This window comes from Zalophus californianus, chromosome 13 (assembly GCF_009762305.2).
Source record: "Zalophus californianus isolate mZalCal1 chromosome 13, mZalCal1.pri.v2, whole genome shotgun sequence".
In the NCBI taxonomy this organism is placed as follows: domain Eukaryota; kingdom Metazoa; phylum Chordata; class Mammalia; order Carnivora; family Otariidae; genus Zalophus; species Zalophus californianus.
This window is the reverse complement of record NC_045607.1, coordinates 82,373,604-82,398,625: the sequence shown is the minus strand read 5'-3', so window position 1 is coordinate 82,398,625 and position 25,022 is coordinate 82,373,604. Positions and strand designations below refer to the sequence as shown.

The 25,022-nt window shown below is 39.1% G+C and overlaps 1 protein-coding gene across 10 annotated transcripts in view; it reads right to left on the bottom strand.

The window, feature by feature from the left end:
* Window positions 1-25,022, bottom strand: part of TRPM3 (transient receptor potential cation channel subfamily M member 3) — an 822,204-nt gene that overhangs the window by 112,693 nt on the left and 684,489 nt on the right. For all 10 annotated transcript variants that reach the window (XM_027615317.2, XM_027615327.2, XM_027615328.2 and 7 more), the window contains one exon: window positions 12,675-12,747. In XM_027615317.2, coding sequence (XP_027471118.1) covers window positions 12,675-12,747 — 73 coding nt within the window. The remainder of the gene's footprint in view (window positions 1-12,674; window positions 12,748-25,022) is intronic.

Below are 25,022 nucleotides of genomic sequence, written 5' to 3'. Positions count from 1 at the left end.
TTAAACTTAATGAAGTTTAAAGTGGGAATGCAAACTGGTGCAGCCACTGTGGAAAATTGTATGGAGTTTCCTCAAAAAATTAAAAATAGAACTACCCTATGATCCAGTAATCACACTATTGGGTATTTACCCAAAGAATACAAAAACACTAACTTGAAAGGATACATGCACCCTAATGCTTATTGTAGCATTATGTACAATAGCCAAATTATGGAAGGAGCTCAAGTGTCCATTGATAGATGAATGGATAAAGAAGGTGTGGTATATATATATGATGGAATATTACTCAGCCATAAAAAGAATGAGATCTTGCCATTTGCAATGATATGGCTGGAGCTAGAGGCTATCATGTTAAGTAAGTCAGAGAAAGACAAATACCATAGGATTTCATTCATATGTGGAATTTAAGGATTAATAAGATTTTTAAAAAGTATCCATTTTATTTTATTTTTTGTTATCTTCTTAATTTTAAATTCCTCTGAAAAAGTAATTGGCATACTATTTATTTGTCTTTCTTTAGGCAGTTTATTTGACATCACAGGTTGGCACTCTGAACCATAGAGAGGCATTTCAAATATTGCCTCTATAATAAAATTTTCCCCGAAACCGGGGGTCCCCTTGGTTTGCACCTTTTTAGCGTTTTATTTACTTTTTCTTATGATGTGCACTTCTACCATATTTTAAGACTTTGAAGACTTGTACAACTTAAGATAATGCCTTGTAGGTGTTCCGGGGATTAGGTCATTAACTTCTGATACTAAGACTGGCACACAGTGGCCTCTTATGAATGAGTTACTAGCCTGGCAACAGCTTCTTGGTTCAATTCTGATCCGTGTCAGGTTACCCTTTGGGGGGTAGGGGTGGGGTAAGTGTGAAGTAGGGGCCGTAAGGACTTTTTTGTGTGTGGAAGAGAAAGGGCTTATTTAGTTCCTGTGGAGGCTTGGGGAGGTTACTTATCGTCAGACTTAGCTGCTTATATAAAATGAGGTTAGTAATATCTCCCTCCGGGGATTGCTTTGAAGGTTAAATAGAAAAGTAGATGGAAAAACTGCTTTGTTAAATTAAAGCACTGTGCAAGTATTTTCAGTATCTTACTATTCCCAACACTGAATTTGCCAGATTAATAATAATTTAATGAACTATCCTGTTATAATGCCATTGGCAGGCAGACGCTCCTTGATGGAGAACAATTACCACCAGACTATTCCTACAGTTTCTACTGTGGTCGCTGTGAGTGATCAGGTGTGATTGAATTTTCAAAAAGGAATACTTACTACGTAGTAAAACAGGAATTCTCAGAATTAAGTGCTGACACTCCCTAAATTACCCAGGGCTTAGGCGTGTGTCAGAATCGCTGCAGGGCTTGGGGAGTGGTCCTCTGATAGAGCTTGGGGAATCAATCAAATGCTACCTTCTACTGAGGTTTTCTCTTCAGACACTCCATTAGGTGAGCGGAAGCTTGTAGGTGCTGGTATAAACAAGAAGAGGTCCGTTTGTTACAGCTCAGCAAGAGGCAGAGTTTAGATAGAAATGATCTCTTTGAAATGTAAGAACGCGTTTGTTTTGTAGGAATGTAAACTGAGATACTGGGTGTTTCCCATATAATCTATACCCACATTCAATTAGGAAAGTGCCTCTGGCCCTTCCCCAGGCTGCCTGGTGTAACAGAACATCGCTCCTGTGCAGGACACTTGGCTGCAGCCTGCTGAGGGTTTCCTGCACCTTCTCCAGCCCGTCAGAGGTGACTTAAGGCTCTGTGGGGACTGACTTCCCACAACCTTGTTCCCTGCCTGGAGTAAGAGCTGAACTCTTTCTCCCTGGGTCCCTGCATTTCCTAGACACTGAACCTAGCGGTGGGAGGAGGTGGTGATTAAACTTTGTTTTGTTTTTCTCCAGTGTATTGGGTCTGTGTTTTCTGTGTAAGGTCTCATTCACTTTGGAAAAACAGTTCGTTTCATTTCAGAGTTAGGGTGCAAGACTTTTATGGACCAACACTCCCCAAAAACCTTACAAAGTCTGGTTGTCTATGTGATGATATTTGCCAAGAGTTTCTACAGGAAATATTGCTACTATTTCTTTGTGTCCTAATAACATATGCAAGCAAAAAGGACAAATGAAATTATATGGCTTATGATTAATAACATTGTGGAGCACTACACTATTTCCTTCCTTTTGCCAACCTAGCTAAATGGATGAGTCCTCTTCATTGTGCCCTTTCTGCAATAAAAGAAGCCAATACTTCATGAAGTCTCCCATTAACATGTTAAAAAAAACTTTATAAAAGTGTTCCTGTATTATGCACAATATGCAAAACTGAGAAACGTTATCAACTTAAGACAGAGGGAATAAAAGAAAAAAAATTCTACTGGGTTATCCTGCTTGCTTGTGATATGACAAAAATGAATTCATTTACATGGATGAGTAAGTAAAATATTTGCATCTTCCATATTGTGAATTTTAGCAGGATTATATAGAAATGTACATTCTGGGGTTCTGGCACATTTTCTGGAATTACTGCATTGATGATTTCCTATCTTCTGTTCTCTCTTCCTTTGTCTTTAACTCATTCTGTCTCTTTCGTTGAGAACCAGGTAATCCATTTTGTACTTCATTTTTACTAAGGTTATACATGCACAGATTTGAGAGTCATCTATTCCAACAAGATTTGTTATAAAATCACAGATCTCATCATCTCAGGCCTCTTTACCCAGAGGAAAGCACTTCCCTTCTTGTAGCTGATTCTTTTGGTTCTCCACCGTAGCTAGTCTTTGAAGGTAGCTTCTAAGGAACGAGATTATCTCCCAGCATTCACACTGAATCTGGGCTGCTCTTGTGATGGCATGTGCCCATGGAATGCAGCAGAAATGACACGATGCTGATTCCAGGCTTGACTGAGTCTTAGGAAGACGGTCGGGTAGCTCCTGCTTTTGGCTGCTATGCTGGGTGCAGAAGGTGTCCCTGAGTCTGGTCCTCCAGGGATTGCCAACACTTCCCTCCCGTGGTAGAGCGCCCGCTTCCCGTACTCCATGTCTCCTCTTTCAGTTGTTGTTTGTTTTTGGTTTCCTTTTTCATTTTGGGGGTGCATATCCTCCAGCAATTTCCAAAGAAATAGTTCATGGTCGCAAGTGGCTGGTAGATTACGCATAGAATTCTAGATTGCAAATAAATGTTCTTCAGAATTTTTAAGGCATTGCACGGTCGATTTCTACATTGTTGTTTAGAAGTCTAAAGCATTCTGGCTCCTTTGCATGAGACCTGTTTTTCTCTTTGGAAGCTCATAGGAGAATTTTATATATATGTACATATATGTATATATGTGTATCTATATATGTATGTGCACGTGTATATATGTATATATGTATATATATATGTTTTATATATGTATATATAAAATTATATATATTTATAATACCATATAATATTCGGTAATATAATTTATAAACTATATAAATATTATATTAAAATATATTAAATATAATTTTTAAATATAATATTTATAATATATTAAACTCTATGTAATATAATACATATATTTGTTTTCCCATGTTCTGCAATATTACAATACAATTTGATAGGGGTTTATTTTCACCATTGTTCTGGGCACTCAATGGGACCTTATAATCTAGAAATGTGTGTTCCAGAGTTCTGGGACGTTTTCTGGAATTATTGCATTGATGATTATATATCATCATATATATTTTCATATACATATTCACATATATTCATAGATATTCACATATATTCACAGATATATATACATATACATATATAAGATGCCTACCATATGTCAAGCATTTTTCTAGGTGTTAGGATACAAAGACAAAGAAGACGTAATCCTTTTGCTCCAGAAACTTCTATGGACGGTGGGTCTGTAATCAGGATGATCACACTTCCCAGTTTACCTGGATATTCTTGGTTTATTCTAGTTTTTCTGGCATACTTATTAATACTGCTCACTTTCATGGCCAAGAAAATCTCAGTTTGGAGATAAATTATCTGATAACCATTCCACAGAGTTGTTGCAAAGATTAGATGATAAAATTTATGCGAAAATGCTTTGTGAATTGTAAAATGTACAAATGAAAAGATTTAAGTTCTTTTATTTCATTCTCCTACTGAGCCAAAAATGTCTACAATTGCTCTCTACCTTGGTCTCTGTTACTGCTCTAAGATCTACTTGGATTTATAAGAAAATAAACTTGCCAGAAAATTAATTTCATTTTAAGGCAGCTTAGCATGTTCTCAACCAGTTTCAAGATGAAACTCCTGTTTGTGGATCTGTTTTAGATCCTTACATGTGTGCTTGAGGTTTATTTATTGGTTGCTTGTTGTTTGCAGATTTATGGGTCCTTTCGAATTTAACATTTTCTGATTCTGTTGCATTTTGCACATAGGGGACATGCCAGTTCTCTAGGAATTTTTAAAGCCTATTTGAGAAGGGAAAAGGTATAAAAATACTAGTTGTTAGATGTTTACCATAAGGAAGGCAGAGTGCCTGCCCTCAACGAGCTCCCAGTGTCAATGTCTCAGGTGTCTCTTATATCCCTGCACATGACAGAACTGTGATTTTCTTTTGCACAGGGAAGGGAACTGAGGCACATATATAGAGGTTAAGTAACCTAGTTAATAAATACCACAGCCAGGAAAGCGCTAGGATCTAAGTATGTATCTAATCTGATTCTAAAGCCTGTTGACCATTCCTTCATGAGTTTAACAATAGGTTTTTTTTTTTTTTTTTTTTTTTTTTTTAGGTTTTGAATACTGATGACGTGTGAGGCGCTGTGTTGGTGTGTTCATGGCGGTGAGTAAAACAGAGCTGGTGTCTGTTCTCATATCTAGCTTGGCATCATCATCATCATCAGTCAGACCATCATTTATTAAAAGATTTTTCCAGGTACTGGATTCAACGCTTAACTTGCATTATCGATGAAAATGGTGACAACGGCTGTGAGAGAGAGATTATAATCCTTTGGGTTTTATAGATTAGGAAATGGAGCTTCAATGAGGGGAAGCTGTTTGATCAACAGGGAAGAGTGATGGTTTGCATATGGGTGTCATTGTCACTATGATCTGTACCTTAGCTGGGCAGTCCTGCCGTCGCTGGTAGCCCACTGAGGGGCTGGGGTGGCAGTGTAGGAGCCCAGTGGGGAAAGCCTGGGGTGATTTGGCCTTTATGGAATCATTTTTTCTAAGGAATAGACTTTAGTCTTGGGAAAAAAATGGTAAGAATGTAATTTCCTTGGGGCGCCTGGGTGGCTCAGTCGTTAAGCATCTGCCTTCTGCTCAGGTCATGATCCCGGGGTCCTGGGATCGAGACCCGCATCAGGCTCCCTGCTCAGCGGGGAGCCTGCTTCTCCCTCTCCCACTCCCCCTGCTTGTGTTCCCTCTCTCGCTGCCTCTCTCTCTGTCAAATAAATAAAAAAAAATCTTAAAAAAATGTAATTTCCTTTAAAATATTTGGCAGATAGACTCAAGTACAGACTATGAAAACTGAAAAAGGTAATAGTGATTATAATAATACATAATCATTGTGTAGTAAAAAATATTAATAAGTTATATATTTAGGTCTACCTGAAGTAAACCTTATGAGTATGGCTTGGGTGAATGTCTGGACCCTAATTAGTATTCATTTGACCTAGTTTCTATTTTTTGCCTCCGGAATGAAGAATTTATTCCTGATACACAGATTTTGAGGCATTTGCTTTTGAGGTAAATCTGACACACTTTGACACTCAGTACTTCTTTTCATACAACTTCAGAAGAGTATATATATTTTTAGTTGCTTTTGGCTTACTGGCACTCTCCTTCTCTATCTCGTGGCTACAGAATCTTTTGAGGGGTGGTGGAGGGGACCCATAATTCTGTGACTTGGGTGGAGCTGATCCCACCTCCCATTTCATGGTTACAGGCATTCTCCGATGGCCTTTGCCACAGGGATGAATTCAGGGATGGGCACTGATCTAAGGCAAGCATCTGCAAGTCCTCCCTGGGTCCCTTCTGCTCTAATTACCCGGAATTTAACGGGGATTTACTTAGTTGGTTGGGTATGAGCCTCGCACTGCTGATGGTCATTCTATGCAACAGGTAAACAGACTCATGTCTGAGAGACGGAGGACAGACCCTGACAACATCATTTGAGCCCTGGATCCTACTTTGCCTGAACTCAGTTTACCCTTCAACTTCCATGTCATGTAAACCCACAAACCCATCTTATTTATTTTTGCTTGAACTCATTTGAATTGTGTTTCTGTGACTTGTCACCAAAAAGCTTCCTGGTTGAAACCCTATTCCACTGGTGATGTAATCTTTAAAAATAAAACAAGGTCAGATCACACTGATCCTTGCCATTACATTCGGAGAAATTGTGGGCATTCTGGTTTCGTCACTAAGATATTGTGTGAGCCAAGGTCATCCGGTAGCTAAGTGCTCAGAGAGTTTTAAGGAAGCAGATGTCTTGATCCATAAAGAGTTTGGGGGGCCCATGCCAGGACTCTACCTGCTTCTGGTGGATGTGCTCTGTGACATCTAAGTTAAAGATTTGACAAAAGGGGGTAAAATGAGCCATCAGGACACAGGTGCCCATGGGGAAGCCTGACTGAGAATTCAAAGGACAGAAGGAAGACCAAACGTGGCCTTACGCAGAGAAGGGCTGAACACTTTTGGAAAGAATCTTCATTGTAAAAATTACCTAGTGACTTTTGTCTCTAACTGATATATTTCACTACTGCCCCCGGGTACCTCCCCTCCCATGCCATTTTAAGCTTAAAATAAAGTGACCGTGCCACACATTTTGAGCTTGTCAATCTCTTTGGATAAAATTTCATCTACTTCCATTTGTGTAATACTTAATAACTACGGTAACTTTGCATCTCATATAAGTGATGACAGTGTCAACATGAATGTCTCTCTCTCTCTCTTTTTTTTTTTGGCCATATTAAGGCTATCTAAACAATTCTAGGTTAAAAAAATATTATTAAAAGGAAAGCAATAAAAAAAAAGGGAAAGCAATCATGCATGTGTTGTTTTAAGCTGCCTACACACAAGAAAGAGGGATGGGACAGATTGAACCTATAATCAGAAATAATTTTTTATCCTCAAAGCAAGGCCATAATTAATTCCCATTAAATCTATTCATGAATCATCTGAGATCAAGCAAGGTAGCTTCTCAGTAAACACTTCTGGATGCTAGTTGCTTTTGTGATCTACCGGGTACATAGAATTATTGGACATACACTACTTCAGAATAATGCCACAATTTTGTTTTACTAGGATTAATTAAGTCATTTAAAAACTAAGATGAGTTATTTAGCAAGACTAATTGCCTATTGATGTCAGGGCTAGTTTGTGATAATAATTGATTTTCTAGTTAATAGAGTGAGAGGGGCATGCACTCAGAAGTAGTTTCAAAACATTAAAATATATTGGTTTTTTTTTTTTTTACATTTTATCCACTTCCATTTCAAGTTTAGTTGTTTGTAAAGTATAATTTTAAAGGAAAATGGCTCAGAACATAGTGATTTTCATTGTTTTGTATGATCTAATCAACAGCATTCTTGAGAATGTTCTAAAGTTAGAACATACCGGCTCTTTGTTTGGCATTTCGTTTTTTCAAACTCGTTCCCTCATAGTTTCAAGAAAATTACAGATGTGTATCTTAAAAAGAAGTTGTCGCCCTCCACTTATAAGTATCGTAAATAATTAATTACTTTATTAATTATCGATAGGATTAATTTTGTCTGAAGAGCCAAAACATAAAAAAAAAAGGGAAGAACTAGATAATTTTCTCTGAAATTACTGTGTAAGTCCATAGGGAAATTGGATTTCATACAAATTGCTTCATATTAGTCCTGCATTCAAATATCTCCTGCTAGATTCCCCAGTGAGATTTCTAATCATTTCTTATAGTGATCAGCTATTATCCACGCCTATCTGATTTATATAGACACTTTATATATTAAATACTGCCTGTACCTAGTCCAGTACTTTGATTACATATGTACCTGACTTTCACAGCTAATTTCATAAGATGCTTTCTCCTTTTTTGTCATTTTGACATGACATGAAAGATTTTCTTGGTGCCAGTATGTTTCCTGCTCAGCTCCAAAATATATGATAGCACAGCTATCCTAATTTTTCCTTAAAACCTTAAAAAAAAACCCATGAAAGTCCATACTTCATTCAGATTTCCTTAGTTTTAAACCTAATACTCTTTCTTTTTTTCTGCTTGAGGATCCCATCCAGGAAGCCACATTACATGTGGTCATTACGCCTCCTTAGGCTCCTCTAGCCTGTGACAATTTCTCAAACTACCCTTGTTTTTGATGACCTTGGCAGTTTTGAGGAGGAACATAGAGTTTTGCAGGCCCTTGGAGCTTTTAAAAAATGCTTTCCAGAAAAAAAGAAGTAAACAATAAATGTCTTTTCCTGTGCCACAGAAAAATGTCTTTACCAGTGCAGATTAAAGCCAAAGGAAAAGAATTTCTTGCTTATGGAGGGTAGCGATCGCCAACCACATACTCTACTTTGGTACATGCATAGAAATGAAAGGGTACACGCCCACATGATTTGACTTCCGAGGTGCACAAGAGAAGACTTAAAAATTGGAAGTAATTATATTCACAGAGAGGGCCGAGGGACCCTGCTATGAGCAGATGTTTTCTGGCTTTATGAGCCTGGAGCAGGAGGGGCTGAAGCAAGGGGCATGAGCCCGTTGGCTAGGAAAAGGTGACTCAGAGCAGGTTGGTAAACACTGGGTAGTTTACGAAGGTAAGTCTGGGGTTGTTTCCAGTGAAGCCTCTGGTTGCTATGACTTGGGCAGGGCCAGGCTGAGAAGGAGGCAGATAGAGAGGAACTAGGTGACTTCCCTAGATTTTTGAGTACTTTTCCCCCTAGAACCACTCAAAGTGTCTGAAATGCAAAAATATTCATGGTACCAGGCCTCCTCTGAGTAGGGAAGCCTGATTTAGCAATAAAAATGCAAGACTCCCAGTTAAGGTTGAATTTCAGATAAATAATAAACAGCTTTTTCAGTATAAGTATGTCCCAGGCAATGTTTGGGACATGCTTATGCTAAAAATGTATTTGTTGTTTATCTGAATAGTCAACATCCTGCATTTTCTCTGCATTTTCCTTGGGTCCCCTTGGGTATGTGTGGCGGGGGAGAGGAGAGAGCAGCAAAGGAGAAGCATTGTAGGTTGGACAGTTTCTAGCCTCAGACCACCACTCTCAGAGAGCAGTTACCTTAACGTGAAAGACAGATGTGATATCATGTATTCTCAAAAGCTACCCCAGGTCAGCCTTTGAGGAAACTGTGAGCCTCTAAGACCTCTGGAACAATATTCTTTTTATCTCCTTCTTTCTTCATTTTTTTTTTTTTTTAAGATTTTATTTATTTGACAGAGAGAGAGAGAGACAGCAAGAGAGGGAACACAAGCAGGGGGAGTGGGAGAGGGAGAAGCAGGCTTCCCGCTGAGCAGGGAGCCCGATGTGAGGCTCGATCCCAGGACCCTGGGATCATGACCTGAGCCGAAGGCAGACGCTTAACGACTGAGCCACCCAGGCGTCCCCCCCTTCTTTCTTCATTTTTGAACAGATACCCAATAAGTCCGTGTCCTATAAACAGTATTCTTTAATATATACAGATACTGAAGAAAACAACCCAGTGGGATCAGAAACAAGGGGTCAGCAAAGGTAGAATTTCCTTACGGCCACCTGGTTCCTAACACGTCCTTTTTGTTTTGTTTTGTTTTGTTTTGTTTTCTTTGTGGGGCTCTGGATTTATGGACCAGTGTTGAGTCTCACGGTTATCTCCCGCTCCTCCTATCTAATTTCTAGTTTTTTCAGATGATGGCAAGAATAAAAACTTGACTGTAAAAAATCCCTCATGCATGGGATAATTGAAAACCAAGTATAATTGTAAAAGTTAAGTGTTAAACCACGTTATGTGCCTTGGCATAATTTAAAAAAATACATAAGCATAATTTAACAAACTAAAGAATTTGAAACTGATATAAGTATGCTCTTGGCCTCCAAGAAAGTCAGTGAAAGGATTAAGCTTGACATCCTTCAACATCAACTGGGTCAAAATCAGAGAGCATTTAAAAGCCTTTGCAAAATAGAGATGACACATCATAATCTTTTAATGGCAGAAATCCCCATTAGCATCAACTGTTGCATAAATAATATTCAGTATAGTGATTAGAAATGTTAATTTCTTAGAGCAATCATAATTTCCTTTAATCTACTATGGCAGTATTTTTTAAACTCCAGATTATGACCCATTAGTGGGTCATGAAATCAATTTAGTGGGATATAATCAGCATTAAAGAGAATAGAATAGAATAGAAAATATCCAATTTCATTGTATACAATGTAAATATAATTTCATGTGCTTTAACTTCAGCTTTCTAAAAACTTAAGTCTAACTACTTGGTTACAATATAAAATGTATTTCATATGGTCTGTCATGCAGTCAGGATACAATTATCCTATATTATAACAAATAAATTGTATGATCTACAGGTGAAACACAAATTTAAGTCACAAATTGCTGAAAACAGAAGAAAATATTTACAGTAGAAGATATTGTGATGGCTTATATGTATTTAACCAATAACGGGGCCACTTCTCTGTTTGCTGAGTTCTGGTTCAAGGTGATAAATGTGGAGTTCTACTTCTTATTATCAATGCGATTAGGGATGCCTTGGTGGTTTACGTAAGTGAGGGCTATGGGGGCAGCCTGTCTCTACTATTTCCAGGTCAGCTTATCTTGGGCATGTAACTGAATTGTTCTGTGTCTCGATCCCCTTATTGATAAGATGAGCCTTGCAATGAACTGGTCATCAAATTCGTAAAGATTAAATGCATTTATACACAGAATGTATCTAACACAGCATTTGGCACTTAGCAAGTCTTCAAGAAGTGTTAGTTAGGTGGCTTTATTACTTTTTCTTATTTTCGTGTAAGAATAGCCAGCATTAGAGAATTTCTTGCCTCAAACTTTTAATTTTTCTCTCTGACAATCGGAGAACGGAGGCCAAAGTGTGCTTTGTGGTTCCGCACACACAGGGTCCCATGCATGAACTCTTCTTCATGTCTCTGTCAGTTCACGGGAATGAAATATTCAGAGCAAAGCTTCTCAACCTGGGACACAGGACACACCTTGCAGCATTGCGAATTTCTGAGATGTGATTGGGATTTTGAACGAATGTGCAAATACACCTTTGGGGGATACATGGGGGGGATCAATGGCTGCTAGCATCACGATCATGAGCATACGTGGCGCAGTGAAGAGTTAGATGGGATCTAAGTTCAGGCTTATTAATTAGCATGGTAACCCTGAGTAAGTTACTTAAATCTGGTAGCTCCACTACAGACACTATCTGTCTGTAGAATGGGGATTAAAGAGCTGCTACACAATACAGTTGCCGTAATAATCGATGTTTATAGGGTTTGTAAAAAGCTTAGCATCAGGCATAATGGCTGCCACAGAATGGCTATTCAAGGAAGAATTAATAGTGGAAAAAGGGTAGGGAGACTGGAAAATAGAACACAATGGTTGCTCTTCCGAATTTCAATTTTGGAATGTTAAGTCTATCACTGAATCGTTAAGTAATCATTCATTTAGTAATCCATTCCTTCATTTATTCAACAAAAATTGACTGAATGCTGCCATGTGTAAGGGATTATGTGAGGTGCTGAGGTGTGTCTTATCCACGAATGGAAAAGGCACATTCTCTGTCCTCACAGAGCTTATGATCCAGGAAGGCTTGCCAACAGGCAGTCACCAACCTTGTGATAAATGGGGCAGCAGGTAAAGTATGGGGCTCGGGAAAACAAGGGTGACATCTCGACCTCAGAACCACATTGAACAAGATTTGTGGTTTTGTTTCATCTTATAGTTCCAGTTTTCAGTTCAGTGCTTAACAGAGATAACTTCCTTTTGTTTATTTAATGCTGAATGGTATGGGTCAAATGTATAGACCTATTAGGGGACATTAAGGGCAGAATTTGATCTGTGGAGCCCAGAGGAAACTGCTCTTCTCTTGAGTATGGTCCTAAGGATGAGCACATGTAGTGCGACCTCTTGACAGCAAGGGGACTAGAGAACGGGACAAACATCCACCTTCAAGGAAAATCAAAAAATCCAGGGCATTCCTATTTTTGCCTGGACTTCAAGGACACTTAGAGCTAAATTTAATGTTCCATTACAACAAGTATAGTAGCCCATTTTTTTGTTTATTTCTTCCTCTTTTCTCTCAATGATTTTGATTTTCCATTTTTAATGCATGATGCTATCTCTCTCTCTCTCTATCATCTATGCCCTATTAAATGGTTTTTGGAAGTAGACAGGGTTTAATTATTGAATAACTTCAGTAACTTAGTGTCTTACATATTACATTAGCCTTTTACTTTGTATATTTTTATGACTCAATGGACATGACCAAATTGTAATATATTTAAACTTTATGAAATTGAGTCGTACTTTGACAGCTCTATCTATCATAGAAGAATTTCACAGCAGGAACAATGTCTTCCAGGAGAAGTCCTTAGGTTACTAATAATTGGATGTCACAGTATCATTTGGGATTATATCTACTGTTGGGAGACAAAGTTGCTGTGTTAACCCATTTAAATTATTTTTGCGCTCTCTGGACACAGAAAAACTCTTTTACCTTTGAGCAAAGCTGTCAGGATAGCTAAATCAATGTCCTGGTGTCCTTCTGACCCCATCCGAAAGACCGTAATCTGCAATTTGAGACAAGGTGACCATTAGCAATGCATGTTTTTCCCCAAGAGAAATTCGATCAATGAGTCCATATCTGAACACAGACTGTCTTAATATCTACAAGGTAGAGTCTTCACCACAGGGAAAGCAGGCAGAGCCAGAATTCGGCTAGAGGGTTCTGCAGTTCATTAAGAGGAAGATGTCTCATAGCCTCCTAACAGGGACCACCTCACATAATTGCACTGATGATGTTTACAACGACGAGAAACAATGAAGGAAAATGTCCTCTTCTATCGTTTCAGTTTGAAATTAAAACTTGCTGGATTTACAAAAATGTGTAAGCTGCGATGTAAGCTGTGAGTTGAGAAATTGTTTAAAAGTAGCTAGTTTAGTATGCCCTTCAGTAAGTGGGCCTACTGTGTGTGTGTGTGTGTGTGTGTGTGTCTGTGTGTGTGTGCGCACGCACGCGTGCACGTGTGTTTATGTATCTGAGTGTGTACAATAAAGCCATCACCACACTTACTCCTCAGCAATAGTTATGAAGGGTTTTGATATTGGGACGGCTCTAGATCCTTCAGTCCTCTCGCTAAACTTGAACCCCCTTGAACCCTCTTACACTGTTGGTGGGAATGCAAACTGGTGCAGCCACTCTGGAACACAGTATGGAGGTTCCTCAAAAAGTTGAAAATAGAGCTACCCTACAACCCAACAATTGCACTACTAGGTATTTACCCAAAGGATACAAACACAGTGATCCGAAGGGGCACGTGCACCCCAATGTTTATAGCAGCAATGTCCACAATAGCCAAACTGTGGAAAGAGCCCAGATGCCCATCGACAGATGAATGGATAAAGAAGATGTGGTGTATACATATACAATGGAATATTACGCAGCCATCAAAAAGAAAGAAATCTTGCCATCTGCAACAGTGTGAATAGAACTAGAGGGTATTATGCTCAGCGAAATACGTCAGTCAGAGAAAGGCAATTATCATATGATTTCACACATATGTGGAATTTAAGAAACAAAACAGATGAAAATAGGGGAAGGGAAGGAAAAATAAAATAAGAGGAAAACAGAGAGTGAGACAAACCATAAGAGATGTTGACCTCTAGGGAACAAACCGAGGGTTGCTGGAGGGGAGGTCAGTGGGGGGATGGGATACCTGGGTGATGGGCAGTAAGGAGGGCACATGATAGAATGAGCACTCGGTGTTATATACAACTGATGAATCTCTAAATTCTACCTCTGAAACTGATAACACACTATATGTTAATAAAATTGAATTTAAATAAAAAAATTACCTTGAACTCCCTTGAAAATAACTTAGCAATTATTTCCAGGTTGTAAGAAGAGGAAAACAGATAATACAATAACATCTTTCCTTTTGGTAATCCAGGGGAGAAAAGTATTCTCCAGGGATGAATATCAGGAAGGAGGGTAAAGATAGAGCGATGGAGGATTAATACAAGGTCCCAAAATAATGTGGAACAATAGCAAAGATCTTTTCTCCAAGTCAGAGGGAAGCCAAAAGTTTATTTGAATATCTACACTGAATTACTATTTTTCTCAGCTGCTTTAGGCTTCAGGTTTCTCTAGCTGTAAAATGAGAAAATAATAGTGCTTGCCTATTTCCAACTACCTAGGAAGTAAACTTTATAGCATTTGCTAATGTATAATTCTAAGTTTTGCCAGTATGAGGGAGAGAACAGACAGACGCAGAGACTGTTAAACTATCAGTTGCCTTAGAAATCTAGTCCACTACCCAAAGTAACTTGCTTAAGGTCACAAAATGAGTTGGTTAGGAGAGTTGTGATTAGAACTCAAGAGCTCTCACGTTCTTGTCTTGTGCCTTAAACACAGGGACGAAGAGAGGGGAAGAAAGATTATACAAACATCTGATTTGTGAGCTGCTTAATTCTTTTGTATCCTGATTGTTTATGTCCTGAGGTCAGACTGTGCAATGAGTATAAAGCAGAGACTGTAGACTGAAATGCCTTCGTAGGCATTTGAACTCAAAAACATGAAAAATAGAGAGAGCCAAACAAAATCTATCTACACACTGTGTTTGGCTCAGGGGCCGAAGTTGTGATCTCTGGTAAGGACCATTGGGTGGAGGCGTGCCCCAGCTCCATTAGATTTGCGCTGAAATCTGCTTCTGCATGGCTATAGGTTTGGCTGAAGGGCCAACAGAACATCCTCCCAAATGGCTACTGATGCCACCACGAAATCCACTTGGAAGAAGAGAGGCATCTCTTCTCGGTTCTGAACTCAGGAGCAGGTGCGTGAATTGGGAAGACAATCTGAGGTCCACAGGATTAAGAACCAGGGAGCAGAAGTGGAACTGGGCCAACCCTACAGATTAACTCTTCGAGCAGGCCAGCTATAGTCTGTAAGGTATCATGTCCTTAGCTGGGAGGAAGCTGAGGAGAATCAGGATAATATGTGAACTCATTGTTTTAGAAGAATTTAAAACTTAGGCATCAGAGTTCCTTAAACACGGGACCCACTTGTTCTGTAATGCCTTCATTTTATTGCCTAATTAGAGATCACATTTCTTATGCAAATTTTTCTGAGGCAGGAAATAGAAAAATTTACCTTGAAATATAACATTATCAGGCCTTCCTAGGAACAGATTTGAGGAGGGGGGGTAGGAAGGTGTATAATGTAGGGTTTCTAAAGGATTTGGGACAAGACGCAGTGGAGACATAGATCTGTGTTTGTTTTATTTTTTTTTAAGATTTATTTATTTATTAGAGAGAGAGGGAAGGGGCCGATGGAGAGGGAGAGAGAGAATCTCAAGCAGACTCAGCGCTGAGCACAGAGCTGGACGCGGGGCTCGAACCAGTGACCCTAAGATCAGGACCTGAGCCGAAATCTAAGAGTTGGATGTTTAATGGATGGAACCACCCAGGAGCCACCCAGGTGCCCCCCCTGTGTTTTTATTTGTCAAGGAGCCTGAAGTAGAATTGTATGCCAGGGCTTCATAGTTTTTCTGGGAAACTGATGTGGAGGGAATGGCTGTCCATCTGTCCATGCCCCTATTCAAGATGAGAAGGAAGTACTAAGAAGAGGCTGGAGGATCCAAAAACAAAATTTATTTCATAATTTTGCCTTGAGCTGACCTGAGATACCTATTCCCATCACTACTCTGAAACTTTTTTATTTGAAATTTAAAACATTTTAAAATCTCAATTACACCATGTATATAGCTAACCTCAGGGGGAAAAAGGTCAAATAAAATAAAATCAGAGCCATTCTACCAACCCCAAGTTTGGCAGAGATGTGGAAAATCCGGTATTCTTAAATATTCTTTGTGGGGCTGTGAATCAAAATAATAGTTTTGGAGTATGATAGGTTGATAAAAATTCATTGGTATTGATGTATGATTCTTTAACAACACTAATATTTTATTTAGGGTCTTTACAACTATGTTTGGAAATGAGGTTGGTACATGTCATCAGTCGTGCCTCATTTTGGTGTTAGAGTTGCACTAACTTTTCAGTATGAATTGGAAAGTCTTTTTTTATTTACTTATGCCCCAGAACAGTTTATATAGCAAAAGAATAGATCGCTGATCACCTTTATAAATTTTCCAGCAATTATTGATCAATTTAGATTTTCTGCCTTTCCCTGAGTCAGTTTCATGTATTTTCCTGTGTAATCAAATATTTCATCCAGATTTCAAGTTCATGGGTACACAGTTATATGCAGAATTTGCTTTCTCTCTCTTTTTTTAAGATTTTATTTATTTATTTGACAGAGAGAGAGAGAGACAGCAAGAGAGGGAACACAAGCAGGGGGAGTGGGAGAGGGAGAAGCAGGCTTCCCGCTGAGCAGGGAGCCCGATGCGGGGCTCGATCCCAGGACCCTGGGATCATGACCTGAGCCGAAGGCAGATGCTTAATGACTGAGCCACCCAGCTACCCCCAGAATTCTCTTATTATTTTAAAAATCTCCTTTATGCCTAGAATCATATGGATTTTTTTATTCTTCATTTTTAACTTAATCAAAATCATGATCATTTCAAAGAACCAGGTTTTCATTTTATTGATCAATATTATTATTTATAATTTGAAGCGATTATTTTCTGCTTTTATCATTATCCATTCATTTCTTCTGTTTTTGCTTCCTTAGCCATTCTTTTCCTAGAATTTTAAGTTGATGTGGTGGTCACGTTATTTTTATTCTTTCTTGTTTCCTAATAAATGAATGCATTTAAGATTATGTATCTCACATGTTTTTATATGCATTATGTCATTCTCATTCATTTTAAAATATATGTCACTTATTTTCTCTTAAAATTGTTTTTAATATTACATTGTGTGTGGTATTTGTAACATTTTGTAAACATGCTATTTTGCTTTAAAAAAACATGTCTTCTCTATTTGCTGGGTACAGAGTTTTAGGTACAGATTACATGTACTTTTTATTCAAATACTCTATATATTTACTTATTTCTGAGAGGCATGTTGAAATCTCCTATGATGAGTACACACTTCACAATCGTTCCTTCAAAGTAAATAGTCTTCACTTTGCATGTTTTGAAGCTTTAAAAAAATGTATAAAGGTTCATGACAGTCTGTTCTTGGTGGGTTGCAGTTTTTTTCAACATAAAATCTCTCCCTTTCCTATTTAATGTTGTTGCTTTATATTATATTTTACTTTATATTAATATTTATAGTAATATAATTAATTAATATAATTATAATTAATATAATATTGGTATTTATATTTTAATTGCCATATATACTCTTATGGGGGATTAGAATGTGTCTGATACATTATTCTATCTGTGCATTTGTGGGGTTTTTTTGGTCGCTTTTTGGTGGTCATTTTGTTTTAGCTGTGTATCTTATAAACAGCAAGGTAGATTTTTTTTTTTAACTGAATCAGAATATCTTTCTCTTAAAGGTAACAAAGAATCCAGCTAGGTTTAATATGATTACTGATTTCTTTCATCTTTTTTTCCATCTTATTTTATGTTTTCTATTTTCTAGACTTTATCATTTCCCTTTTACCTTTCTTTTCCTTTAAAAATATATTTCCTTAGATAATATATGCACATGGCAAAAAAAAAAAAAAATCCCAACAGCATCAAGAAATATGTGGTGAAAATGAAGGGTATCATTTCTCTTCCCAGTTTTCTAGCACCTCTCAACAAATCAAGCAGTATGACCAGTTTTGGAGATGTTCTACACATAAATAAACAGAAAGGCACACATCTCTCCCTTTTAACACGAGTGGTAGCGAGCTTTACGCATTATTACGCTTCACTTTTTTTCCTTGGCCATCTATCCTGGAGACCATTCCACTCAGCCGTGAAGAGTGCTTGCTTCATTGTTTGTTGACTGCCAAATGTTTCATTATATGCATGGACTACAATTTATTTAACCAGTCGTCTCTACTAATGAACATTGGGGTGGCTCCCTATCTTTGGTCATGATAAACACCATTGCAGGGAATGCACATGGCTGAGTCTATCTGTAGAACACTCCTATTTCCTGCCTTTGTTTATTCTGATCCTGTATGGTAACTGAAATAATTTTTAACGTCACAGTATATATTTTTCTCCTAAAATAATTTGCAAGCTCTAATTTTTGTTTTTGTTTTTATAAGTAGCCTCCACACCCAGCATGGAGCCCAATGCAGGGCTTGAACTCATGACCCTGAGATTAACACCTGAGCTGAGATCAAGAGTCAGATGTTTAACCAACTAAGCCACCCAGGTGCCCTTGCAAATTTTAGTTTCTATACCTGCTTTTAATATTCCAGAAATTACTCAGAATTTCTTGTCTCCTAGCATGGTATCTTTTTTCATCTTCTTCTGTGCTAAGCATTGATAGGGATTTGTTTCAAAAAAATATATATATTTTTGTTATTTTTGCCTTTTATTGTCATTTGAGGGGCAGGAAGGGAGAGAGGCACATACGCTCATTCTATCAAATCTCATCAATGTAACCTTTAATAGAAAAAAATTTTTAATCATGTAGAAGTTATTTAGTTATTTTGATTGACTGATTTAGTAAATAAAGCCTGATTTTCCTTTATCATAAAATTCGTATTTTCAACATGTACCCTAAAAATAACTCTTGGTTTTGTTTGACATGGTTGCTTATTTTGTCAAAACGCTATGAAATATAGGAAGATTAAATGTTCTTCAAAATTTGGGGGCGCGTGGGTGGCTCAGTCGGTTAAACGTCTGCCTTTGGCTCAGGTCATGATCCCAGGGTCCTGGGATCGAGCCCCACATCGGGCTCCCTGCTCGGCGGGAAGCCTGCTTTTCCCTCTCCCACTCCCCCCTGCTTGTGTTCCCTCTCTCGCTATGTCTCTTTATCTGTCAAATAAATACATAAAATCTTAAAAAAAATGTTCTTCAAGATTTGAAAGAACAAACCTCAAATATTTTGTTAAAAAACGCACAACGTTCCCCCAAATTCAGGTTGACATTTTCTATCTTCAGCTCACTTGCGGACAAATGGCCTTAGCCCAGATGCAATTCTGATTCTCAGACTGAAGGAAGGCTAAGTCTTTCCAGAGGACAAGATGCCCGTATTCTCCGCCCCTTGAACTTGCCTGCTAAGCAGCTCTTGTGCTTATGTTCTCGCTCTCATTTTGCACCCCGTTCAAAGTTTGGGAGTCAGGGTGTCGGCTCTGTCACCCGCACCCCCTGCAAACGAGGGAGTTGTGGAACACAGATCCATTGAGTGTCTCTGTGCCAGGCACCGTGGAGATGCTGGGAACAGAGCAGTGAACAGAGCTGACAAACAATTCCTGCCTTCCCAGAGTCTACCTCCTTCTAGTGCATTCTATACAGGAGAGGCAGAGGGAAGTGACTACGTATAATGGTATGTCCAGGTGCCTCACAGCCTCCTCCTCCTTCTCAGGCCTCACTGCCACCGCCATTATTCAGCCTGCAGACTCAGAACTACTCAGGAATTTCTTTACTGGTCCTCCCCATGCTGGTCCTTCCATTTCTATTCCCCATGCTGGTCCTTCCATTTCTATTCCCCATGCTGGTCCTTCCATTTCTATTCCCCATGCTGGTCCTTCCATTTCTATTCCCCATGCTGGTCCTTCCATTTCTACTCCCCATGCTGGTCCTTCCATTTCTATTCCCCATGCTGGTCCTTCCATTTCTATTCCCCATGCTGGTCCTTCCATTTCTACTCCCCATGCTGGTCCTTCCATTTCTATTCCCCATGCTGGTCCTTCCATTTCTACTCCCCATGCTGGTCCTTCCATTTCTACTCCCCATGCTGGTCCTTCCATTTCTATTCCCCATGCTGGTCCTTCCATTTCTATTCCCCATGCTGGTCCTTCCATTTCTATTCCCCATGCTGGTCCTTCCATTTCTATTCCCCATGCTGGTCCTTCCATTTCTATTCCCCATGCTGGTCCTTCCATTTCTATTCCCCATGCTGGTCCTTCCATTTCTACTCCCCATGCTGGTCCTTCCATTTCTATTCCCCATGCTGCTACCCAAGCAATCTTCCCGATTATATCACCCTCCTTTACTAAAATTTTTGTGTCTTCCATTGCGAAAAAAATATTTTACTTACTTATTTGAGAGAAAGAGAGAGAGTGCGTGAGCATGAGTTGGGGAGGGGCAGAGGGAGAGGAAGAGGGAGAGCCAGACTCCCCGCTGAGCAGGGGGCTTGAAGACAACCGGGCTCCATCCCAGGACCCTGAGATCACGATCTGAGCCGAAGTCAGACGCTTCACCGACTGAGCCACCCAGGTGCCCCCACGGCTAAAAATTCTTAGCAGGGTATTCAAGGAATGCCAGTATCACACTCCCGTCTAGTTCTTTAGTTTTATCTCTTGTGGATTCATGGTCACAGCTGCACCCTTGCTGCGACCCCCCCCCCCCCCCGACAGCCACAGCCCCAAACACCTCATGCCCCAGCTGGGCTGAGCAACTTGCTCCTTTAAGGACCCCCAGCATTGTTTCTCTCCTCTTAGCCTTTGTCTATTCAGTCCTCACCCCCCCCCTTTTTTTTGGAGTGCCCTTCCCTCTGCTTGCAGAACAAACCAAAAGCCTTTCATCTGACACATGCCACTGAGGAAGACTTTGTAGAACGGGGACAGAACCCTCACCCCTCCTTGTGCCTCTTGCATACTCTGCGAGGCTCTCGGGCGCTCTGCTTTAGCCCTCCCTTCCCCTTATTTGTACACGCCTCTCTCTCTTCCGTATAAAAAAGACGCCTGTTTGCAGACAGGACCACTAGCTTGTCCTTGCTCAGTATTGTTTGCTGAGTGGATGGATTGTTACCAAATTGCTGTGTTAAGGAAACTGGTAAGTGAAAAAGTAGCACAGTTCACATGGAATGGTAACATAGCTAAAGAGAATGGCCATGTTAGGCTACACACCAAGGACATATTTCAAGTGTTAACTGTCAATTTAATTAAGAGTCTACTGGACACTGTATTATTGCTAAGCACGTAGTCAAACATTATGTGATAGAAACTGGGCTGCCCGAGTTTTAGAAATTGTTTGAGGCTGATTATGAATGTGACATTTTTGAGATACAGGTAGCACTGATTAACCCAGAAGTATGTTTCACCAAAGTGTCTGAAACTTTGGTGCCATGTAGATTAAACCATAATATAGAAAAAGATTCAAAGCAGGAAAAATGATTTGGGAGAAATAATTTTATGTTTGAAGATGGTCTGGTTCATCTTCTGGGCAACAAACAAGTATATTCACCACTTAAATAATAAAATAGAGTATATGTGGCTGAATTAATCATGGACTTTCCCCTTCTAAAACCCAGCAGGTCCTGGAGCGGAACAAGATGAAGGTACAGAAAAACATATTGGAAAAAGTAAACTGACTCCTTTTCAAGGTGTCTATTAATTAGCTTAATTTGTGATTTGTATTTATGTCTGAGCGGGCAATCAATCTATGAAAATTGACATGGAGATTGGGGCAAGCTTTTTAAAATGAAAACAACCATGATGTTAAGCTGAAAAATATCTGTAAGTTGCAAGGACACTTTGGCTCCATCTATCAAAAATAGAAAGGAACATGCCACAATCATTTCATGCTGTGTTAGCTGTGTAAGAGACGATACCTGGGTTTGACAAGTGGTTTGGAACATGTCAGAGAATTTTAGAGAAACACCAAAGCTACACAATAGATAATCAGCAAAATTCTTATGATTTTGTAGGGATTTAGAAGACTCCACCTATAATAATGTTAACCAATAGCTTTGAGGACATTAACATGCTACATCTGAAACTTCTTAAAAGAACCATCTCTGAAATGTTTCCTATTTACTCACTCAATTTCTTAATAAAATCTGGAGATGTGTCTCCTAAGGACAGGAGTAGGGAGAGAGGGAGATGATTAGACCCAGAAGTCATTCAATCATCATAACGTGGTAACTTTTAAAAACCAGCAGCAAGGGGACGCCTGGGTGGCTCAGCCAGTAAAGTGGTAGACTCTTGATTTCAGCTCAGGTCATGATCTCTGGGTTATGAGACTGAGCGCTGCGTGGGGCTTCTTGCTCAGCAGGAAGTCTGTTTGAAATTCTCTCCCTCTTGCCCACCCCCCTGCTCATGTGTATGTTCTCCCTCTCTCTAAAATAAATAAATCTTTAAAAAAATCACCAACTAAGCAGACTAGTTCCCTGATGAAATATTAATATTCAAAATAATTTGAAACAATTGAGTGATTAATAGGAAATGCAAAAATCTATGTTCATCAAGATGCAGAATGATACAAGGCCCCTAATAAGGATCTAAACAGGAATTGTGGTGGGTAACAAAAGGCCTTTGAGCAGATACTGGCTTCAGTTTTCACTTTGGCACAACTAAAGGTCACTTGGGACAGGGAAGACAAGAATGCAACTTGATGAATAGGATCCTGTGCACCTAAAATATACTCCTATTTTATTTCCGCCATCTGTGAAAGAGAACTCCTCTTGGTTGACAAAATTTTTTTCCTTTCTTTTTTTTAAGATTTATTTATTTGAGAAAGAGAGAGAGAGAGTGAGGAGGGGAAGGGGAAGAGGGATAGAATCTTCAAGCTGACTCTGTGTTGACCACAGGGTTGACAGAGGGCTCAATCTCATGACCCTGAGATCATGACCTGAGCTGAAATCAAGAGTTAGACACTTAACCAACTGAGCCGCCTAGGCGCTCCTGGTGGACAAAGTTCTTACAGGTAACACTGTGCCAAAGGTGCAGGCTTGGAAACGGACATGCTGATTTATATGGAGGAGAGGAGGAAATCAGAGGAAATTCAAACACATCTGGAAATGAGCAAAGCAAAGATCAGCGGAAAGTGAGTCAAAATTTTTGTGAGAAAATTAATACCAAGTAAGTATACTTATTTGTTATGGAGTTCCATATAAACTATATATTGACTCTCTGTGTAATATTTTTGGAAAAGATTCACAGTCTCATATTGAAGTGGCTGAATAAAAAGCAATGTTATGGAGGTAGAAACTGGATGAATTACTGTAAGTCTAGGATGCCCTACTTTCAAAACAGTCGGATGTATGAATTTACACATCGGATAAAATATGCGATTATTTGACTTTTGAAAGGATATTTTATTACACATTGGATTTGCCAGTGTATTGATTGATTTGATTTGCCAGTTTATTTTAAAGGTGTGTTCTCCCTACTTTTGGGACACAGTTCAGTTTAGGTCGCTTTTAGTAGATTAAAGCCCACCCACATTACCATAACGCCATGCCCTCTCAAGGGACCTTCATGCATGCACAACTGGGCAATTACCTGAGCGCCAGAGAATGGAGGAGGTTTTGCTCTTTTGACTCTAACCCTTGACTCCCCTTTCTCTTTTTCCCACTGTAATCAAGAACACTAGTGTTTGTTTCTCCCTTTAAGAAATACAGTTCAGAGGTCAGAAGCCCACTGGTGCCAATATGAGAAATCATTTTTTTCTTATTATAAAAGCATTGCATGGCCATGCATGACTGTCATGAAAAATTATAGAAAGTTTAGAAAAAATCAAATGAGAAATAATTTCCAAAATCCCAAGTTCTACCCAAAGATAACTACTAATGATACCTTGGTATATTTCCTTCAAGTCTCTTTTTCTTTTTTCTTTTTTTTCCCCATAGGCACGGTATATATATATATATGTGCGTGTTGGGGGGTGGGCATATTTGTGAAGTACTAGTTTGTATTCTCATTTTCTTTTCCATTAGCCTGATAACTAAACACTTTCCTGTATTATTGGGAACTTTTCTAAAAGCGTAATGTCCCGTATCTATAGAATATTCTGTCCAATAGATGTGAAGAGCTCATCAAATACCTTCTTTGTTGGACATTTATATTGTGTCTAAATGTCTGATATAAATAACAATGGGATGAATATCATTTAAAACCTGATCTGTATGTGGCATTCTGTCCTTAGGATAGATTCCCAAAAGCTTGGATCCCTTGTCACAAATTGTCTCACAGCTAGAAATGAGTTATTTCAGTACATAATAAGGGAGTTGAAGTAAAACAGAAACAAAAACCAAAAACCCCCAAACCCAAAACAAAAGAACAAAAAACACTCGTGTTGTTCTTGAACCAGATTTGCTGTAATGGCATCCAACCCAGTCAGTGAAGGTGCTAGACAGAGGGAGACAACGCTCACCAAGCTCGTTGTACAAAATGGCAATGGGAAACCGGCACACTCCATGTTCACAGTGCAGCCTTCCGATCTGGAGACACAGGAGCTCTGAGCAGGATCAGCTCTTGTCTGCTGTCTTTTTGTAACACTACATACAACCGGCTCTTGTTTGTGGGAAAAGGGGTCTTGAAAAACAAAATGAGCTCATCACTTTCTCCTACTTTCCCTTTCTTGATGTTTCCTTTAGCCCTTAGCTTGCTGCCTTGGTCCCAGGGCAGCGCTGGCTTAAATAACTGGAAGGTGCAAATGAAATCATTTGGTGAACATGAGCTTTGGAGACTTACTCTTTTTTTGTTTTTTTTTGCTCTTCAGCACGTTCTGTCATGTCACAGTAAGGAAATTGTTAAATATGGGTCAGGAACTCAACCAAGGCTCCCTGGATCATGACTGACATATCCTTCACAGTCTGAGGAACGCTTTAAAATCCTAAGGTGACACATAGGGAGAGCAGAGAAAGCAGCCCAGCTGATTTTGTGATGAGGGCAAAAAATGGGAACAGGCTAAATTCCTCATCTATTAATTCTTTGGAGAAATTTCAGCAGGGCTCTTTGGGGGTTGGAACTATATGACAATCTGTCATCTACTGTCTCCTGCTTTCAGTTCTTTTCCTGACAATTGACATTACCTCTTTCATTAGT